General features: G+C 39.5%; 1 protein-coding gene across 3 annotated transcripts in view; it reads left to right on the forward strand.

The window, feature by feature from the left end:
- LOC124805288 (THO complex subunit 2) overlaps positions 1-19,915 on the forward strand; it is a 318,134-nt gene that overhangs the window by 197,877 nt on the left and 100,342 nt on the right. For all 3 annotated transcript variants that reach the window (XM_047265797.1, XM_047265799.1, XM_047265798.1), the window contains exon 23: positions 1,541-1,631. In XM_047265797.1, the coding sequence (XP_047121753.1) occupies positions 1,541-1,631 (91 nt within the window). The remainder of the gene's footprint in view (positions 1-1,540; positions 1,632-19,915) is intronic.

Below are 19,915 nucleotides of genomic sequence, written 5' to 3' on the forward strand. Positions count from 1 at the left end.
ATTCTCTGACAAGCCACTGCTTTCTCAATGAATATTTAGTTGCCTCATTTCTCGTCTTCATGAAACGGAAAGTTTAGATGCTATACCTCAGAATGATAATACAGCATGAAGGGACGAAGCTGCTGAGGTTGCACGAATCCTCAAGTCAGCACACAACAAATTCAATTTGAAGGTGGTGGCTTGAAAACAAGTGCACATTGCATTCTACAACATCATAAAGTCCATCCTTACCATGTTCATTTACACCAAGAACTTCATGGAAATGACTTCAACAATAGAGTTCAATTTTTTCAGTGGACTCAGCAACAACTTCTGACTAATCCTATTTCTCCTCAGATGTTCTTTTTAGTGACAAGGCATCATTCTCCAACAAAGGAACTATCTGTGTGAAAAATATGCATTTTTGGTTCATCAGAATCCACAGTGGCTCTGACTAGTAGAGCACCATTGTCTGTGGAACATAAATGTTTGGTGCAGAATTATTGGAGATACCATTATTGGGCCTGTCTTTGCAAATGGCAGCCAAAAAGACAGACAATATGCCCAATTTTTAAGACACATTCTTCCTGTTCTCTTGGACGCTATACCTCCGAATTGGAAGGTGGTCATGTGGTATCAGCGTGATGGATGCCCTGCACATAATGTCTTATAAGCACGATGAAATCTGGCCCATAAATACCCTGGTAGGTGGATTGGACATGACGGGACAGTCAACTGGCCTGCCCGATCTCCGGACCTTATACTGCTGGATTTTTTTTCTTTGGAGGAGCAGTCGGTGCTGCCTACCAAAATGTTCCAACAACACGAGAGGACCTGCAGCAATGTGTTGATGTTTGTACAGCCATCCCAGAGGAGGTAGCAGCAAGATGTAGGGCATCCTTCATCCCCAGAGTGACCGTATGTCTGAATGTCATTAGTCACCATTTTGAGTGTGTGAGTGCTCTTGTTTGTCATGTAATGCTAGTATCACAGTGAAAGTTACTACAGCATTGTTATAAGTACACTCTACAATGACAAGATCCAATTTCTGTACATTGCAGTACTGTTGCATTCAGTGTTTATTGGTAATTTGTAAAATGTTAAAAACACCTTGAATAAGTTAAATGATTTAGTTAATGAAATGCACTGAACTAATATTTAAATTAGAGAAGTTATGTATTATTTATCATTTACATAGCCACTAGTTACATGGCTAAAATAGTTCAGTGTAGTACATTTTTTAATAACTGCTGGATAGGGTACGTGTATTCTGGAATAAAATGTACACAGTTTTATTTAAAATACTTAATCTCTACCCTGTATCTCCTACATCTGTGAGGATACATAAAATGTATACCCTCAGCAAGAAGTATCCAGTGATGTTAAAAAACATTGGTGAAACAATTTTTCATTTAATGCATAAGAAAAAAGTTACTTTGCGTGAGCAAGATAAATGAGACACCCTGTAAATGTGTATTAAAGATGTGTATATATGTGTGAGAGTTGAGTTGTGTTGAGTTACTGAATTGATAATTACATGCAGCCAATTATTGTTTTACAGTCTGCAAGTGTGGCACAAGAAGCTAAACAAGATGTCTCAAGTTCCTCAGTGGTGTTACCTCCAAAGCAGATTAATGGTGACATTGAACGAGGTTGGTTTTGATGTTGCTTTATGTAATGATACAAATTCTCACATAGCTTTAACTTGTGTTAGTGATTCTGTGTTCTACAAAATATAATTGGGTGGTATGTGATATAAACTGTGCTGCACGTAGTGGTATAGCAGTTAGTGTGGCTGGCTAAAACGTGCTGAATCACCAGTTCAAACCTGACGAAAATATCTTTTGTTTGTAATGTTTGGGTACATTGGAATATTCAGTTCCTGTATAAATAGGAGCACACTCTCTCTAGGAGTTCTGTTTGTCCTGTATGTTTATGTTTGTAGTAAAGATGCTTTCAGGGCTAAGTGTTGTACTTATTATGTTGTACTTAGCTTTTGCATTTGGCCTTGACTGAGGTTATGACATGATGTTGTTTGATATGTACGTAGGATACTCCAGTACATCTATATCACCATGACTCCAATTAGGCAACATAAAAGCTGTCACCTATATGGACAAGAACGAGAATACAAGCAGTACTTTGATAACAAAGTCCATATATTCAGAGACCAATGGATTCCAAAAGGGAAGCAAGTCAGTTACACATCAAGACACCCATCAGTGTTTTTTGGAGATGCTGGTTAGGGTGCAACAAAATAGATGAAAGGATTTGACCAAGTCGTTGTATACAACAGATGGGATTACCTGATGTGCTATGAAAATATGTACTGTAACTTGAATTGTACAGCTCGGCAGTATTTTGAGATCATTGAAGAGAAGCTCAATAGCTGGACAAATTCCAAGCCAACGTGGAGGAAACATTCTGTGACAGTGAACAGCAAGCCTGCTTTGTGGAAGAACAATTGAGGAATAGAGCAAATGACATCAAGAGAAAATGACACAGCTGTACATAATGTAATGTCTTGGTTCTATGCCATTGAGTGAATGTGATTGTGAAACAAGCCGACAAAATGTCTCACTTGATAAAAGAAATCACAGAAGACATGTACCAAGCTCTTCTGGTAAAGGATTTTGCAAAAACTGAAAAATCTATCAAATGGTGTCAGCACATCTATAAAACGCTATAGAAAAAAATGGAACAAAAGAAGTATGACCAACTTCCAAATTCCCATGGTAAATGTGGAAGTCCACCGTGACTCCGCCACTCTCTTATACCAGGCAGTTAGACAAGAGATACAGCAGTTTATGCCAACCAGAACTGGTGGATCGAGTAAACAAGAGATATCAGCATAAATGTCGACCCCTTACTTCAGGAGGTGATAGAGAATGTTGAAGAAGAGGCGTATCAATCATTTGCACACATCTCTGCCACCAGTCACACGTTGGAGGCAAAATGAATGGGGCCGTATGCTGTAGCCGTCAAATGGCAACCTGGTATCCAACCATTGTAGGTATAACCAAAACCTCCACAAAGTATAATGCCCCACAGAAGAACAGATAAATGAGTACTGAGGACAACATACTGCATGTACTGGACATGTATGCTCTTGGGGAAAAATAAGTGTTCGATGCCTCCAGATGTCAACAGTCACAACGGTTCTGTTCATGTCAGTCGACTGTGTACAATTATAATCAACCTACAGGATGATGCCCACTGACATACTCCAGATGAAGTCACTCCCCACATGCCATTGCCATTCCGCACTGCTGTAAAGACATACCAGCCACTCGCCTAGTGGCCGAAATCAGGAAAACCAAGCAAGCTGACCATCTATGCAGATGAGCCCCAACACAGAGGCTTCTTTTTGTGTATGTCAAATGCTTATCATTATCAGCTAAAGAAGACTGTGTTCTGCGACATGAAAGCAGTTGTGCTAAAATTTGCAAATGGGAAATGACAGGAACAGGTAGTGCAAGAATTACTGTCAGTGAGAGAACACAGCTCTTCTAATTTGTCATTTTAACAGAATGTCATCATAATTTAGTATTCCCGGATGAGACAAGTGGAAAATTAGAACTACAGATTGAAGAAGTTGTTATACAGCTGTCATCAGTGAGACAAGTACCAGATGCTCAGTAAACTGTGATGCTTTTGCCAATTGCAAAAAGCTGCTCAGGCTTACAAAAGAAATATTCGCACCAGCCACGATCATAAACAATGCAGATGGTCAAGGAGAACTGTGGATCACTGATCGTCAGAAGCAGCCACAACTCATTCCTAAAGATATGTACATAGGATGGACCAAATCAATCCATAAAGCACAGCTTACTGATAAAGACAAAGAATCATACTTCGCTACCATCACAGAAAACACGGTAGAGGAAGCTGCAATTGAATTGCCAATATTATCTTGTCTGACGGTGGAACACTGTTACTGAGTGTTATTTGTTTTCCACAAATCATCTTTCTGATCTGGAGTGTAGAAAAAGACAGTACAACATGCCCATGGTAAAACACCGTATTGACACGGGATCAGCTGCCAACTAGGCAGCACTTGTATAAGATGATGATGTCTCAATGATGGATAAAACAGGACGAAGTGGAGTGGACATGTTCGAACCTTCAGTGTGTCCTAGGTCCTCTCTTGTGGTCCTTATGGAGGAGGAGGAGAGTGGACACGGCATTTCTGCGTCGACTACTGCCAGCTATTAAAACGAAAGTGGGAAAGGAAGGAAGAGAGCCATTTATCCACTGTCACACATTGACGACACCTTTGGCTGCTCAAAGGAACGAAATGTTTTTCAACTATGTACTTGCAGTAGGCTACTGGCAAACTGAGTTTTGACAAGGCTGACTGACCACAAAATGACTGCCTTCGTAACTCCTGATACCCTTATGAGTTCAAATGTATGCTCCTTAGATGCCTGAAATGAGTAACATGTCTTTACTGTTTGGATGAGGTTGTCATTTTTTGCAAAGACTTTTGAAGAACATCTAAACCAACTTCTGACCTTATTGAAGTGTGTTTCGATTGCAGGCCTCTACCTAAACTGGAAAAAATGCCTCATAATTGCTCAAAAAATAAAAATCTGTAGACACCAAGTTAATGGCTCTTTCACAATGTGAGAACTTTTTCAAAATGTGGTCCGGCAATTGGTGATTCGCAAAGAATTTCTGTACCAAGGCACATGTATTGCAAGTGCTACTAAACTTCCCTGTAACGAAGTGCAAGAAATATTTTTCCTTTTCTTTAAGGAGATGCTAATGTCTTCTCCAGTTCTTGTTTTATACGGCAAGAATAACACACAGATACTACTGGTAATGGGATAGGTGCAGTTCTAGTACAACTTCAAAAACAATGCTGAAAAGGTGAGAGCGGATGCTTCGAGAGGACCCACCAAGTCTAAGAAGAACTACTCTACGACCGAGAAATTGTGCCTTGAAGCTTTTTGGGCCATCAAGTTTCAACCATATTTATGTGGCAAACCATTCACCATTGTGACAGAAGATAGATTGGGTCAACTGGCACTAAGGGTAAGATCTACTGCTGGACACATTACCAAATTTGATGTCTAAATTTATACAACCTTCAGTGGTAAGACCTTCTCTTTTTGATGTTGATTACTGCTGCAGAAGAAGCCAGAGGGATGATTGTGATTTGTTCATTGGTAGCTGTATGTTGCAACTTGTGGATTGTTTCAAGCATTATGAGGAGGAGGAATTCTGTTCATCTGTTCGAAAATACTTCATTGGTGCCTGTGGCTACATGGTCCACAAATTCCCATTGAAGAGTGAAATGCTGAGGATGCAACAGTTATGCAATTTGTGGAAAAGTTTCCAGTATTATTGAATGCAGTTGCAGGTAAACATCATGATGCCATAGATGAACAACAATTCCAGATTTGTGCATTTTGTATATATGACCTACCAGAAAGAATTGATCAGCAGTGATTGCTGATAGGAGAATTAAGAAGTAGTGATGGGAGCATAAAATTTGACACACTAGTTCATGCTCTGTTAGGTGTTCTAATGGTCCCTCACAGGATGCTAGATGTGAAAGGATATTTAGGTCACTAAAACAAAAACACAGTTTAGATCATCTACTGGTGACAAAAGCTTGAAGAGATTGTTGACAGTAAAATCAAAAATGCAGGGTGACCACTTTCAGCTAACCATTGACAGAGGATTTCTCAGAAGGGTAAAATCTTCAACAGTTACCTCCTTAAATCAGTAGAAATATATTGTCAAGTGTTTGGTGAGAAGATAATTATATCTCTATGCTAGCATCTTTACTCTATCCTCTCCATGCGTTGGAAGTTTAACTAAGGAGAAAAATGATAGATCCTGATCAGAATGGAGAACAAATTCCTTCTTCAATAATTGGGAATAGACATTAACTTTTATTGTCCTAATACATTTTGAGAGAGAACTTCTATTTGATTTGATATTGTTCCAGTTTGTTAATACATGCACATCATCATCCTATCTACTGCAGAACAAACTTATACTTCATCATTAAGAAGAGAAGTACTGTACATGTTCTTATGATTGTTCCAATGTTACTTGATTTTTAAGTATAAACTAATACTAATGGGCTTAATAGCTGGAGTTATGTGTTATGAGAATTTCATACATTTCTTCAGTGGCATAGTTTCCCAGAAAATACGTAATACTAGCTAACTTTGCATATGCTGACATATAATTTGTGAAATCTTGTAAGGAAAAAGTAGATACCACTGTCTAATACATAGTGCTAGATACTACCCCTAAAAAAAATTATGCTGTTTTTGTAGAATTTCAGAATACACTAGAGAGCCAATTGGTGAGCCTATTTAAATGAGCTTCATGCATATCTCACAAAACAATATGGTGGAATCTTTTATGACAATCATATTTTTTAATTTAAAACCAAAAAATGTACCTGAATTGACTAAGTCTTTTGTAGGTTTCCGTGTGTGTGTGTGTGTGTGTGTGTGTGTGTGTGTGTGTGTGTGTGTGTGTGTGCGTGTTCCATCAAGTTCATATGAGGCAAATTTAGTGACTATGACATCAGTGTGAGAGTTTACTGTCTAAATGAATTGCTGTTGGGGAGGACATCATGCATGAAGATATGCAGCTGATCCTTGATAATGTTCATGTAGTCCACAGCTGTCACGGTGCTTTCAGTTAGTACCACAGCTCCCATGGAAGCCCAGATGAATCTCCCCCATAGTATAATTCTGCCCCTGGCAGCCTACATCCCTAGCATGGTGCATGTTTCAAGCAGCCATTCACCAGGTTGATCGTGTACACGGACACGACTGTTTAGATTACATTAGTTTTTCGTTCCATAGATCCGTGCTGAGGAGATCCTCGTGGATGTGGAACATGTCAATTTATTTATTTATTTTTTAAGCTGAAATAACAATACTAATAGTATGAATATATACAATACCTCATTTGTCTCTATTAAAAAATTCGTCAATGGAGTAGAAGGAGTTGGCCACTAGTAAGTCTTTCAGGCTCCTTTTAAACTGATCTTTATTTGTAACTAAATTTTTTATGTTTACTGGCAAATTATTGAAAATGTGTGTTCCTGAGTAGCGGACCCCTTTTTGAACTAAAGTAAGTGCTTTTAAGTCCTTGTGCAGATGATTTTTGTTCCTGGTATTGTATGTATGAACTGAGCTGTTTGTTGGAAAAAGAGATATATTATTATTATTATTATTATTATTATTGTTGTTGGCGGATTTTCCCTAAAAGGAAATCGTTAAGCTTATGACTTTGAAGGCTTGTTCTTCTTGTCCTTCCAGTATTCCTTCATTCTCTTGGAGAGGGCCTCTTTCCTCTCCTCAGACCATTCTTGTTTGGTCCGCTGTTTTAGCGCTTCTGATTTTACTTCCCAATTGTCTATGTGTTTTCGGAAGATGCTTCTGTCTGTGGTGTTTGTGGTGCCAATTGCTTGTAGGTCTTTTCGGACTCCTTCCATCCAGGGTGTCGAGACTTTAAGTGTCTTGATGTGTTCTAGAATTTTCTTGGTGAGTCTTGTTTCAGGGAGTCTATCTAAATGTCCGTAGAATTTAAGGCGCCTTTTTCTCATATCGTTCTCGATGTTCGAATATGCTTCTACTGTTGAGTTCTTCTGTAGTCTGTAGCCATCTGGTGTGGGTCTTCCTCCTAAAATTTTCCTCATGATTTTGCGTTCTTCTTTTTTGATTTCTTCAATTTTGATTTTCCTGTTGAGTGCTAGTGTTTCGCTGGCATACAGTACGGCGGGTTTGATCACTGTGTTATAGTGTCTGATCTTGGTGTTTCTGGAAATGTATTGTTTGTTGTAGATGTTTCGTACCATGCCTAGTGATTTCCGTGTCTTCTGTTGTCTGTCTTCGTAAGCCAGTTTCTCTGTTCCGGTCGGTTCGATGATTTCGCCTAGGTATCTGAAGTGTGTGACCCCTTTAATTTTGCCGTACTTGGTTGTGATGTCGTCGCCTTCTCTTGTTAGGACTTGCGTTTTTTCAAAAGAGATTTGTAGGCCGACTTTCTCGGCGCATTCTTTCAGGATTTCGATCTGTATTTTTGCTGATGTTGGGTCATAGGTCAGTATCGCTAGCTCGTCTGCGAATGCTAGGTAAGGGATTTCCAGTCTTTTCCTTCCTAATGTGACTGGTCTCCAGGTTTTTTGTCTCCTGACTTCAGCTTCCCATTCGCTCATTACTTTGTCCAGGACGATGTTGAACAATAGCGGGGATAGTCCATCTCCTTGTCTTAGGCCAGTGTGGATTTCAAAGGGGTCCGAGATTTCGCCCATGAATTTGACTTTGGATTTTGTATTGGTTAGTGTCTGTTCGATTAGTCTTCGGGTCTTTTGGTCTAGGCCTTTTTCTCTGAGGATTTGGATGAGGGACTTTCTGTCGATCGAGTCGTAAGCCTTTTTGAAGTCGATGAAAGTGCAGATGATTTTTTTGGGGCTTGTCATGTGGGATTTTATGATTGATTTCAGGTTGAAGATTTGTTCAGGGCAGGCTCTGTTGGGTCTGAAACCCGCTTGGTATTCCGAGATGGCGGGTTCCAGTTGTCCTTGCGTTCTGGTGAGAAGGCAGGTTGATAGAATTTTGTAGATGACCGGTAGCAGGGAAATTCCTCTATAATTGTTTGTGTCTGTCCTGTCACCTTTCTTGTGTAGCGGGTGAATGAGTGCGGTCTTCCAGTCGTCAGGTATGATTTCGGTTGTCCAGGTGTTCTGTATGATTTGTGTGATTTCGTTTAGCGAGTTTGGTCCTAGGTTCTTCAGCAGTTCTGCCGTTATTCCGTCTTCACCGGCTGCCTTGTTGTTTTTCAGTTTCTTTATGCAGTGGAGGATTTCTTCTTTTGTTGGTGATGGTGAGTCTTCCGGTGCGTTGGCCGGTTCTCGGGGTTTGAAGGTTGAGTTAAGTTCCGGGCAATTTAGTAATTTTGGAAAGTACTTCGCGAGCTGTTCACAGTTTTCTTTGTTGGTAAGTGCCAGTTTTCCGTCTTCTTTTCTGAAGCAGAGGTTCTGTGGTGAGTATCCTTTGACTTGGTTGGCGAACGTCCTGTAGAAATCCCGTGTGTTGAAATTTCTGAAGTCTTCTTCGATGGAGTTTAGCTGATCGTTTATGTATTTGCGTTTCTCTTGTCTTATTGTTTTCGATGTTTGTCTTCGAATTTCATAGAAGTTGTCCTGTGTTTCTTGTGTTTTGTTGCTGTTGTAGTTTGTGAAAGCTGTTCTTCGATTTTGTAGGGCGATTTCGCAGGTAGTGTTCCACCAAGGGTGCCTGGGTTTTCTAGTCAGTGGGATCAGTTCTTTGGCTGTGTTCACAATTTTTTGTTTAAAGCTGGTCCAATCTTTCGCCTCTTGTTTTTCCCAGTGTTCTGTGATGTTCGATTCTCTGATCTTTCTTGTATCAAATTTCGGTGAGGTCAATTTCTTTTTGTGTTGTCTTCTTGGTGCGAGTTTGATTTTGATTCTTGTTAGGTAGTGGTCCGAATCTATGTTGGCGCCTTTTCTCACTTGGACGTCGTGGATTTCTTTCTGGTATTCATAGGAGATTGCCACGTGATCTATCTGGAATTCGCCTAGTGAGTGGACTGGTGATCGCCACGTCTTTTGTTTCTTGGGCTTTTTCATCAGGGAGGTTGACATGATTTTGAGGTTGTTTTGCTGGCAGAGTTCGATCAGTCTGGTGCCGTATTTGTTGGTGAATTTGTGTGCAGGGAAATTTCCTACTGTTTTTCTGTAGCGTTTTTCTCTGCCGATTTGTGCGTTGAAATCGCCTAGTAGAATTTTCGCGTTGTCTTAGGGTATTTTTGCCAGGGTGGTTTCGAGTTTGTCCCAGAATTTGTCTGTTTCTTCTAGTTTGTCCTTGTTGTCTGCGTTCGTGGGGGCATGTACGTTGATGAGGGTGTAGTTCTTGTTGGCGTGTTTGATTCGCATGGTCATGAGCCTGTTGTTGATCGTGTTGACTTCTTTTACTGAGTCTAGGATGTTTTTGTTTACTGCGAAGGCCATGCCGAGGAGTGCTCCTCCTTTGCCGATTTTCCTGTTGGTTCCACTCTTGAAGAATCTGTAGTTTCCGTAGTCTATTGTGTCTGAATCCATGTATCTTATTTCTTGTAGCGCTAGGATCGAGATCTTTTGACTGGTGAGTTCCGTAATTTTCCCGTTTGTATTAGTGTCTGTATGTTGAAGGTGCCAAAGTTTGTGTGTGTTTTCTTGGGTAGTTTGCCAGAGCGCTCCGACTCGCCCTTTAGTACGTCTCCAGGTCCCACAGAATCCGAGTGCCTGGTTGCCGTCTTGCGACGGGTGGATCGTCCACCTGGGGTAATGTTGTTTTTAGGTGTACTTGCCATTATGCTTGTAATTCGTCTGGCTTGCGCCAGTTTGGTAGAACCAGGGATTTTCAGTTCCTGGAGCTCGTATCAGCCGCACCATTGGTGACAGACGCTGGCCAGAGTACCGGTGGTTACCACACAGACGTGTCTGGGCTTTTGTGTTAGTTTTCTTCGTTTCGCCGGTTTTTACTCTGGGTACTTATCCTCGAGGATGTGATAGTTTTGGTCCGCCCCGAGTATTTGATTTCCTCGGTGCCACCCATATCTGGGAGGCTTTCCCCTATCCGCCACCTGGGGAGGCGCCCGATGGAGGATCTATCAACCTCACAAAAGAGATATATTATTTAGGACAAATTTCATTAATGAGTAAATATACTGAGAGGCAGTAGTTAGTATACCCAGTTCTTTGAAGAGGTTTCTACAGGACGTCCGTGAATTTACTCCACAAATAATACGTATTACACGCTTTTGGACTCTGAAAACTTTTGTTTGACTTGAAGAGTTACCCCAAAATATTATACCATATGACATTATGGAATGAAAGTAGGCAAAGTATGCAAGCTTTTTCATTTTTATGTCGCCTATGTCTGCTAACACTCGAATTGCAAATACAGATTTGTTAAGGCGTTTCTGCAGTTCTGTGGTGTGCTCTTCCCAACTGAATTTATAATCAAGTTGTAATCCCAGGAATTTAAGACTGTCAACCTCTTCTATCTGCTCTTCTTCGTATTTTATGCATATACTGGGTGGAAACCTCTTACAGGTTCTGAATTGCATATAGTGAGTCTTATCGAAGTTTAATGTCAGTGAGTTGGCTTTAAACCATTTATTAATATCCATGAAAATATCATTAGCAGATCTTTCTAGAACTACACTTGACATACTATTTATTGCAATATTTGTGTCATCTGCAAACAAAACGAACTCTGCTTCTGGCAGTGTAACTGATGAGAGATCATTAATGTACACAAGAAAAAGCAATGGCCCTAAGATGGATCCTTGTGGGACACCACATGTAACTTCTCCCCATTCTGATGATGACTGATGACTTAATTCACTAGTCCCTTGCACTGACACCCTTTGTTTCCTGTTAGTGAGGTATGACTTGAACCATTTTGCAGCACTGCCCGTGACACCATAGAATTCTAATTTACTTAAAAGGATGTTGTGGTTCACACAATCAAATGCCTTTGACAAATCACAGAAAATACCTGCTGCTTGTAATTTGTTATTTAATGAATTAAGTACATTTTCACTGTAGGTGTAAATAGCCTTCTCGATATCAGAACCCTTCAGAAATCCAAACTGTGTTCTTGATAATATGTTATTTGTGGTCAGATGGTTGAGCAGCTGCCTGTACATTACTTTTTCTAAAATTTTTGAGAATGCTGGCAAAAGTGAAATCGGTCTGTAGTTTGATGGTACCTCTTTATCCCCTTTCTTGAATAGAGGCTTAACATCTACATATTTTAGCCAGTCAGGGAATGTCCCAGTTATAATTGACTGGTTACACAAGTAACTTCGAATTGTACTAAACTCACAAGAACATGCCTTAATTAACTTTGTTGATATTTCATCGTACCCACTAGAATGCTTTGTTTTTAAAGATTTTATTATGGAAGTTATTTTTTTTTGGTGAAGTGAGTGATATATTCATGTACTTGAAGCTGTTTGTGAAGGCTAGTTTCAGATATTCAAGGGCATTATTTACTGATCCTGAAAGTCCCATTCTATCAGTAACGGATATAAAGTACTTGTTAAATAGATTTGCCACACTATTCCCATCAGTTATTAATGTGTCATCTACCCTTAGTGCTATTTGCGCCTGTTCCTTTCTGGTTCTACCAGTCTGCTCTTTTACTATATCCCATATTGTTTTTATTTTGTTCCCTGACATTGCTATCTTCTTCTTGTAGTGCATTTGTTTAGACGTCTGAATTACTTTTTTTAATGTTTTACAGTATTTGTTGTATTTAGCTAAATCATCAGCATTGGAGCTATTCTTGGTCGACAGATACATTTTCCTTTTTGTCTTACAGGAAATCTTTATTCCTTGTGTAATCCATGGTTTTATTATAGACTTCTGTTTAATTTGAGTAACTTTTAGAGGAAAACAGTTTTCAAACATGGTACTGACATTGTTCATGAATGTGTTATATTTTTCATTCATGTCATAAGCACTATAAACATCTTTCCGGTTCATATCTTTGAGCAGTTTTCTAAAACACTCAATTTTTGGTTGATTGACTACTCTCCTGTACTCAGATTTAGCAGTCTTGATAATCTGCTTAGAATTTACATCTAAAACAAGCAGCTGCATGTCATGATCTGATAGTCCATTTACAACAGGTTTTATGATATGATTTTGTTCCTTTGATTTGTCTATAAAAATGTTATCAATGGCTGTCCTTGAGGATTTAGTGATCCTAGTTGGAAAGTTTACAGTGTGAGTTAGATTGAAAGACAACATTACTAATTGCAGTGAATGTTTACTGGAAGATTGCATTAGAAAATCTGTATTAAAGTCACCAGCAATCAAAATTTCTTTGTTTCTTCCTGTTAAATAACCCAAAAGAGCTTCTAGGTGATCTAAGAATAGATTATAATTTCCTGCAAGTGCTCGGTAAATAGTTATTATTATATAGGATCTGTTATGGAACTTTACTTCTGTTGCACATGCTTCTAGATGCTGCTCTAAGCAGAATTTATTAATGTCAATGTTCTTGAATTTATGGCAGTTTTTGATATATGTGGCAACTCCTCCTCCATCCATACTTACTCTGCAGAAGTAGGAAGCTAGCTTAAATCCTGAAATGTCTAACAAATCTATATCAGTGGTCACTTGATGTTCAGAGAGGCAGATTGTCAATTTGGTTAGATGAATTCATTTCATCGATACAAATGAGTAGTTCATCAACTTTATTTCTAAGTCCCGGAATGTTCTGGTGTAATAAAGATAACTGATACTGCATACTAACAAGGATTGTAACTGCTTTGGCGAAGATGAATTGGCAGTTTATGATTACTTTCTGTTAGACACTGTTTAAATGGAGGCTGTATGATAAAATCTGACTCCTGTTCATCTGTTTTCTCAAACTGTGTGTGTCTGCCAATCTCTCTTAAAACTCGTTTTCTTTCCCCCTTCCCTATCCTAAAAAAGGCATCCCTCTGACACCTGTGACCACTGGTATTTTACCACTTGTGCCAGTGTCCCCCCTTAAGTTTTCTGCAATCAACCCAGACAGTTTTCCCTTCCCCTTCCTATTGAGGTGAAGGCCATGTCTAGTGTAGTCCCACCTATCGATAGCATCCATAGGAATCAAACCAATATGGGACCCTATATCCGTCCTAAGCAGCCACTCCAACTCCAAGTTCACCCTCCCTATGGAAGAGTTCAAATGAGGCCGATCATGGCGTCTCAACACAGACACAAATCCCACACTCGTATGCTTCGTTGCTGATGCTATCTTCACTAGGTCACTCTCTATGGAATATTCAGAGTCTCTGCCAATGGTATTCCCGGACCACCCACTATACCCACAGCATCCTCCTTTGTGAAATCCTTGCATAAAGCACCTACATCCTCTGTTACCTGACCCAGATCTGCACTAGGCTTGAAGAAGTTTGTGACCTGGTACTCTGGACCTAGATTTTCCTGCAGTAGTTGGCCAACACCTCTACCATGGGAACTACCTAACAACAGAACTTTCTTTCTCTCAACCTGATGTATCAGTAACCGTGATGTATCTAACCACGTTACATGTTTCCACTGGTCCCACATTAATGGTGATGGATTACATTGGATCAACATAGCAACACAAATGAGTTGTCTGCTGAAAAGCCCCATATTTGACGATATGCTGTACGATGTGCTCCAAAACACATGTGCGTGCAGCACCATTGTAATTTGTCATCAGATCTGCCACAGATTACTGCCTGCCCTGCTTTGCAGAGTGTGCTAACCTTAAATCTCCATATTACATGATGAGGCGTGGATGTCCAACACCTCATATGTTCATTTTCCTTAAAACAGTTTCCGTAGGTGCTGATGACAGTAGCGCAAGAGCAGGTGATCAGCTTTGCTATTTCCGAGACACTCATTGCCAGACACCAGGCCATCATGCTTATGTCAGTGGATTTCCTTGCAGCTCATACCATCACTAGAATGAGTTCACATTCAGGTCTGCTCCATTTATATACTTTCGCCATAGCATTATGTGACTGTAACGCGACAAGGTGACATACAGTCTGTCTGTGGGGAGTGTTCGTGTTTTGAGTTTTCATTCTCTACAAGACAGTAAGACAGCTCTGACTGTGGGGTAAGTCTTATTGCTCTACTTGTGGAAGCTTAGTTACTGTTAACACAAGTGTGTGGTAGGTGTCTTCAGTGCTCTTATAGAAAAACATTATGTGTTTTTGAAATCGGTTGTCTGCATGACGTAGCTGACCAAGCAGCAGGTCAGGATAGTGATCTACTTCGATGTAACGTCCCCCTGAACACTGTCATCTCATTATCTGATAGACAAATCATGGGTCAGTGGGAAGCTGAATGTTTGGAGATGGTGGAAAATAAACTATGGTCACTCAAATTGACCATACAGACATGGTGGACTTCATGCCAGTCACCGAAGGAAGGTAGTGCTGCTCACCAGACTGCACTTACAACATAGCCCTTTTAACACACGGTTTCCGCCTCTCGTGAAAGGATCCACCACTGTGTGGAGTTTGTGGTTCTGCCCCTCAACCCCACTCACCTACAAGAATGACATGCTGATTATTTATCAGGACATTGATGACCGTGCTGTTGAGCACCTCACATCCAAAATCGCCATCAGTACCTCGACACCTTCTCCCCCGTTGACTTCATCTGGTCTTCAGCCCAACACACCAGGCCACACTCATTGATATCACTCTCCACCTCAAGGATGGCTACATCAGTACCACTGTTCTCATTGGACATACTAACCATCAACAATACCTTCAAGGTATAAAGGGTATAATAGTCTGTGAGTGAAGAGGTAGAATTTATGAGAAATTGCTCTTAACGTCGGATATGACCTCTCTCCCCTCCAAGAAGATAAATTCCTAAAAACATGCTCTGGTCACTTCTGGCATGTGGGCAATTGATTATTCTTCTTACCTCTGTTGTTGTAATAATGGTAACACTGTGGCCACTATTTCAGTACATGTGTAACAGATTGTAACACCCTTGATTTCTTTGCAGTTTACCTCTGAATCCTGTACTTTATATTTATCATTTTCTGTACAGTTTTTTCATTGGCGTTTAAGGTAAAAATGAGAAATAAGTAAGGGACTCATTTGCTTTGACACAGCCAATCTATTGAACAGTCTGTTGGAAGTGTTATAATCGCTGGCCACTGATGATGCAAACATCCCAGGGTAGATCTCGCCACTTGCCAGTGTTTGTTATTTATTATGTAAGAGCTCTAAAATGTTGTGGGAAGTTATTGTTATAAAATATTTAGACAACTGAAAGGGTTTGTTTTTGTGTACCGAGTTTGACCTTCATTAATCACCCAACCCTTGTGTTTGCTGGATGGTTTTGGCATTGTGTGACGTAGTTGGTGAATGTAACAGTTACTAGGAAATATTGACACTTCTGTAACCCCAGTTACACTGTGGAAAAGCCGTCTTCTACAATGCCGGCAGCTTGAATGCAAGTTGAATATTGCTCGTAAGGTTCACTTAGTCAACAGACTAATAAATACATCAGTGAGCCAGTTGCACATCAGCCAAATGTCAGTTTATTATGAGAAGTTGTTGAAAATCTGATATAATTTTTTTGAAAAATTTCTAGTCGCCAATTACAGAGTGGCTGGAAAGTTTTCCCCTTATTTATTAACGTAGCTACTGAGGTTTGATGCTTATTGGAGATACTACCACTTCACAACAACAGATGATGATGGCTTTAGTCTGTACTACTGGCTAAATCATTGTGAACACGTTCCCCCAGTTTTTTGCCTGCTGCAAGTGTTGCTATGGTGGTGCATGTCTTCTTGGCAGACTGTTTTCGTCAATTTAATACACTTCTATTGGGTAAGTTAATGAAAATTTGTCTTTTATTATTTGTTATGTTGTCATGTAGTGAAAGAAAAATAATTAATCTTGTCACTATATATAATTTTGCAGATAAAATAGTTAGTATTGTAAAACATGTATTTTCGTCAATTTATTGGATTTACACATTGCTTAGTTAAATTAATTTTTAACTTTGCATACTGTTCTTTGGGTGTTGTTTTTCTTTTTTTCTTTCCCCTTCGTTTGTCATCATTAGTGAACATGTTCATTCTGAGATTAAAGGCCTCCATGCTAATGCAGTATATTAACACCAAAATTGCTCAAACCATTAGATGTGGTGATTGGAATGTTAGTGACAGTTGGACAACCAACAAAACTTACTCCAGACGTCTGGTGAAAGACAAATTTGGCATCAATGCTCGGGAAGGTGTCAAACTTCTGAATTTTTCAGATGATTATTTATTTATTTACTCATTCACCAAGCGGCGACAGAAAACTCATATAAAAAAAGGTTATAATTAGGAAAGCTTTCAGAGCCAGCGGCTCCTTCTGCCTCTGAAAGATTGCATAATTATAACCTTTTTTATGTGTATGTTCTGCTGCCACTTGGTGAGTAGATTTTTTTATCTATCCAATTACAATTTCCAATACAACATTGTTGTTTTCATTGTTATATTAATTAATTAATTAATTAATTAATTTGCTGTTTCCTTCCCATCTGTTACCTAGATACCAGAACAGACTAAATCTTGCATGTGGGTTAATATATATGAATATAACACATAACATTTATCTTGATTTCAAATGAGTTAGTGTATATGTTGCACATCACTATACTCCTGTACTTTGAATAAGAATGAAATCAGATTTCTTCATTTATCTGGATAGTTAGCCCATAGTACACTCCTCTTGGTTGTCTCTCAGCCGTGTAGATTGGCAGCTTATAAGCTGACAGTTTGGGTGTCACTAAGTTCAGCCTGTGCCATAGTTGCTCATTCATTATTGTGTAACTGGATAGATAAAAAATCTACTCACCAAACGGTGACAGTAGGACCCACATACAAAAAAAAATACTTTGCATATACAAGCTTTCTGAGCCAGTGGCTCGTGCTCTTGGTAGAAGGGTTGAAGGGGGAGTAAGAGGGGAGAAGGAAAGGACTGGAGAGGTTTAGGAAAAGGGATAAAGTTCAGAAAAGTCCTGCAGAACCCCGGCTCAGGAGACTTACAGGACGGGATTGTGTTATACACAGGTGGCTTGCCAAAGACGTTCCTGTTCTGGTTTCTAACATCTTGTGTAAAGGTGCACTTCTGAACGATATGGTCTGGGATGCTAATTGCTTCACATTCACAAGTATCTGTGCACGTTGTCATATTTTCTGTAAGAGCTGGGATATGGACCTTGTCCCAACGGGTAATGTATAGCTCCCGTGATCAGAAGGAAGTATGACATTGAAATTTATTTTATGTTCGAAAGGAACTGCCCGGTTCTCCTCCCTCTTTCTGCCCTGCCCCATATTTCTTGTCATTCTCTATTAATATATGACGTTATTTCCTCATTTGGTACGGCTCTGGTGTCCAGTATCTCATGTACTTTATTATATTTGCCTTCTTGAGCCAATATTGTGCACCTGTATTCCTTACTGCTTGGACCAGTAACACAAGCAGTCATGTTGCTCTACATGCACCTGTCAGCAGCAGAAGTATACTTCTCTGTGCTCTCTGAAAAGCCTGTGCTGTCTGTATAAGCCCATACACTCAACCCGTGGCCCACAATAGCAGTTAAGGTTGTGTTGTGGTACATTTTTGTTGCACTTAGAGATAGCGGAAAGCTTCTTTGGCCAATTGTTACAATTTTGCTCGGGTTTTTGCCTCTCTGCCAAACAATTTCCACATGTGCATGAGGAGACCTTTAAACTTCTTTGCTCTTCACAGGTTGGTCATTTATTTTGATTGTAGGGATTCTTGATCTCGATAGTTTTCGTTTTAGTAAATATACACTTATAAAGTTTTATGTGCATCGCTATAGTTAATTTATTTTCTGCACATCGAGTGCTAAATGTTTCAAGAACTTTCCTATTATTTTCTTGTAATTTAACTGTTGCATTGCAGAATCTGTAATTAGCTGATTGTCTGTGTAGGCTATGCAGCCTCTAGTGTTTGCCGTATGCTGTAGCTGAGTCAATAAAGGCCCAGTGCCAACATCCCAGAACTCTGGACCGCAAACAGAGCCCCTTGGACACCTTTCTCATCTGCCTTGCTCTGTGTCTTAAAGACAGTAAGGAGGGACTCAAGGATGTTTAAACTAACTAATGACCGGTTCATTGACTTCAGTGTCACATCATATCCAATTCCTTACAGTGTTTGTATCTTGAATTGTGCCTTTAAAATTTCCCAGTTCACCTTGCCTATACTGTATATTCCCTCAAGTTGGATGTTTAACATCAAAGTTATTTTCTGCATATGTAATTGTAAAATAAAGGAGATTATGCACACTGATGTTCGAGTTTGCAAGATAAAATGAAGCCCAAGTTCTTGTTCAGTGTGCTGAAGGCTGAAACCTTTTTCATCAGTTACTCTGCTGTGCCACAGTGTTAATTTTACATTTACATACAGTATTAAAATGTGTCCATAATGTCAACTCGGTATTGCTGCTGTTTTTAACTTCTCTCTGTGTGACATGTGTGACTTATCTCCAGACTATTGTAATATTGACTGGTTACGTAAATTCTTCCTAAAGCAGCCATTGTTTTTATTGTCACTGCATGTTTGTCACACAGTTGATGTATCTTTGTCACTGTTATATTTTTATCTGGCACCATAATGGTAGCCATTGATTGATGACCTGGTGTTATGATCAGTGTTGTATGCAGCATGTGAGGTAATATCCCAATTCTGGAGTATGGCTCTTGTATACATAGTATGCATAGGTCCATCTCGTCTAACTTTTTTTCCAAGTTCTTGTATCACCGTGATGCTGTGCATCACATATCATTTGGTATCTTCCATTTACTTTAGGATGTCATTTGATAGTATGTGAATGTCACAAGAACCTGTTGAGCACATAGCTATGGAGCTTTTCTATTCTGTGATCATACACAATTCAGACATGTGATATCACTAAGTGTTCTACTGATGTCTAGTATCTTTTGTCTAATCTTAAAGACAGTTTCATGTAGTGTCTGTAGTTTCTCTCTGTTTGTAGGCAAATTGTTGATACGGAGTTGAATATTATCAACTTCCTCTGTGACAGGAAAATATACGGTACTATCTTCTGGATGAATTTGCCTAACCAGGAGTTTAATGTTATGGTTAGCACATGCATGTCCTCCAGTTTAGCTAGTCTTGTTGTGTTTTCACACATTTTGTAAAGAGGCCACAGGTCCATCCAGAAACTTCTTCCATTTCTCATGTCCATCACTGTTTATTTTCTTTTCATAATTCCTGTTGTCATGTTTAGGTTCTCCAGTGAACTTTGTATTTTCATAAGCTTCCATTTTTAGATGGTGTGCTCTATCACGCTCTGCTGCTATAACTGTTATGTGCTTTCACATCCTGAATTAGTTAT

The sequence above is a fragment of the Schistocerca piceifrons genome, chromosome 7, assembly GCF_021461385.2.
Source record: "Schistocerca piceifrons isolate TAMUIC-IGC-003096 chromosome 7, iqSchPice1.1, whole genome shotgun sequence".
Lineage (NCBI taxonomy): Eukaryota > Metazoa > Arthropoda > Insecta > Orthoptera > Acrididae > Schistocerca > Schistocerca piceifrons.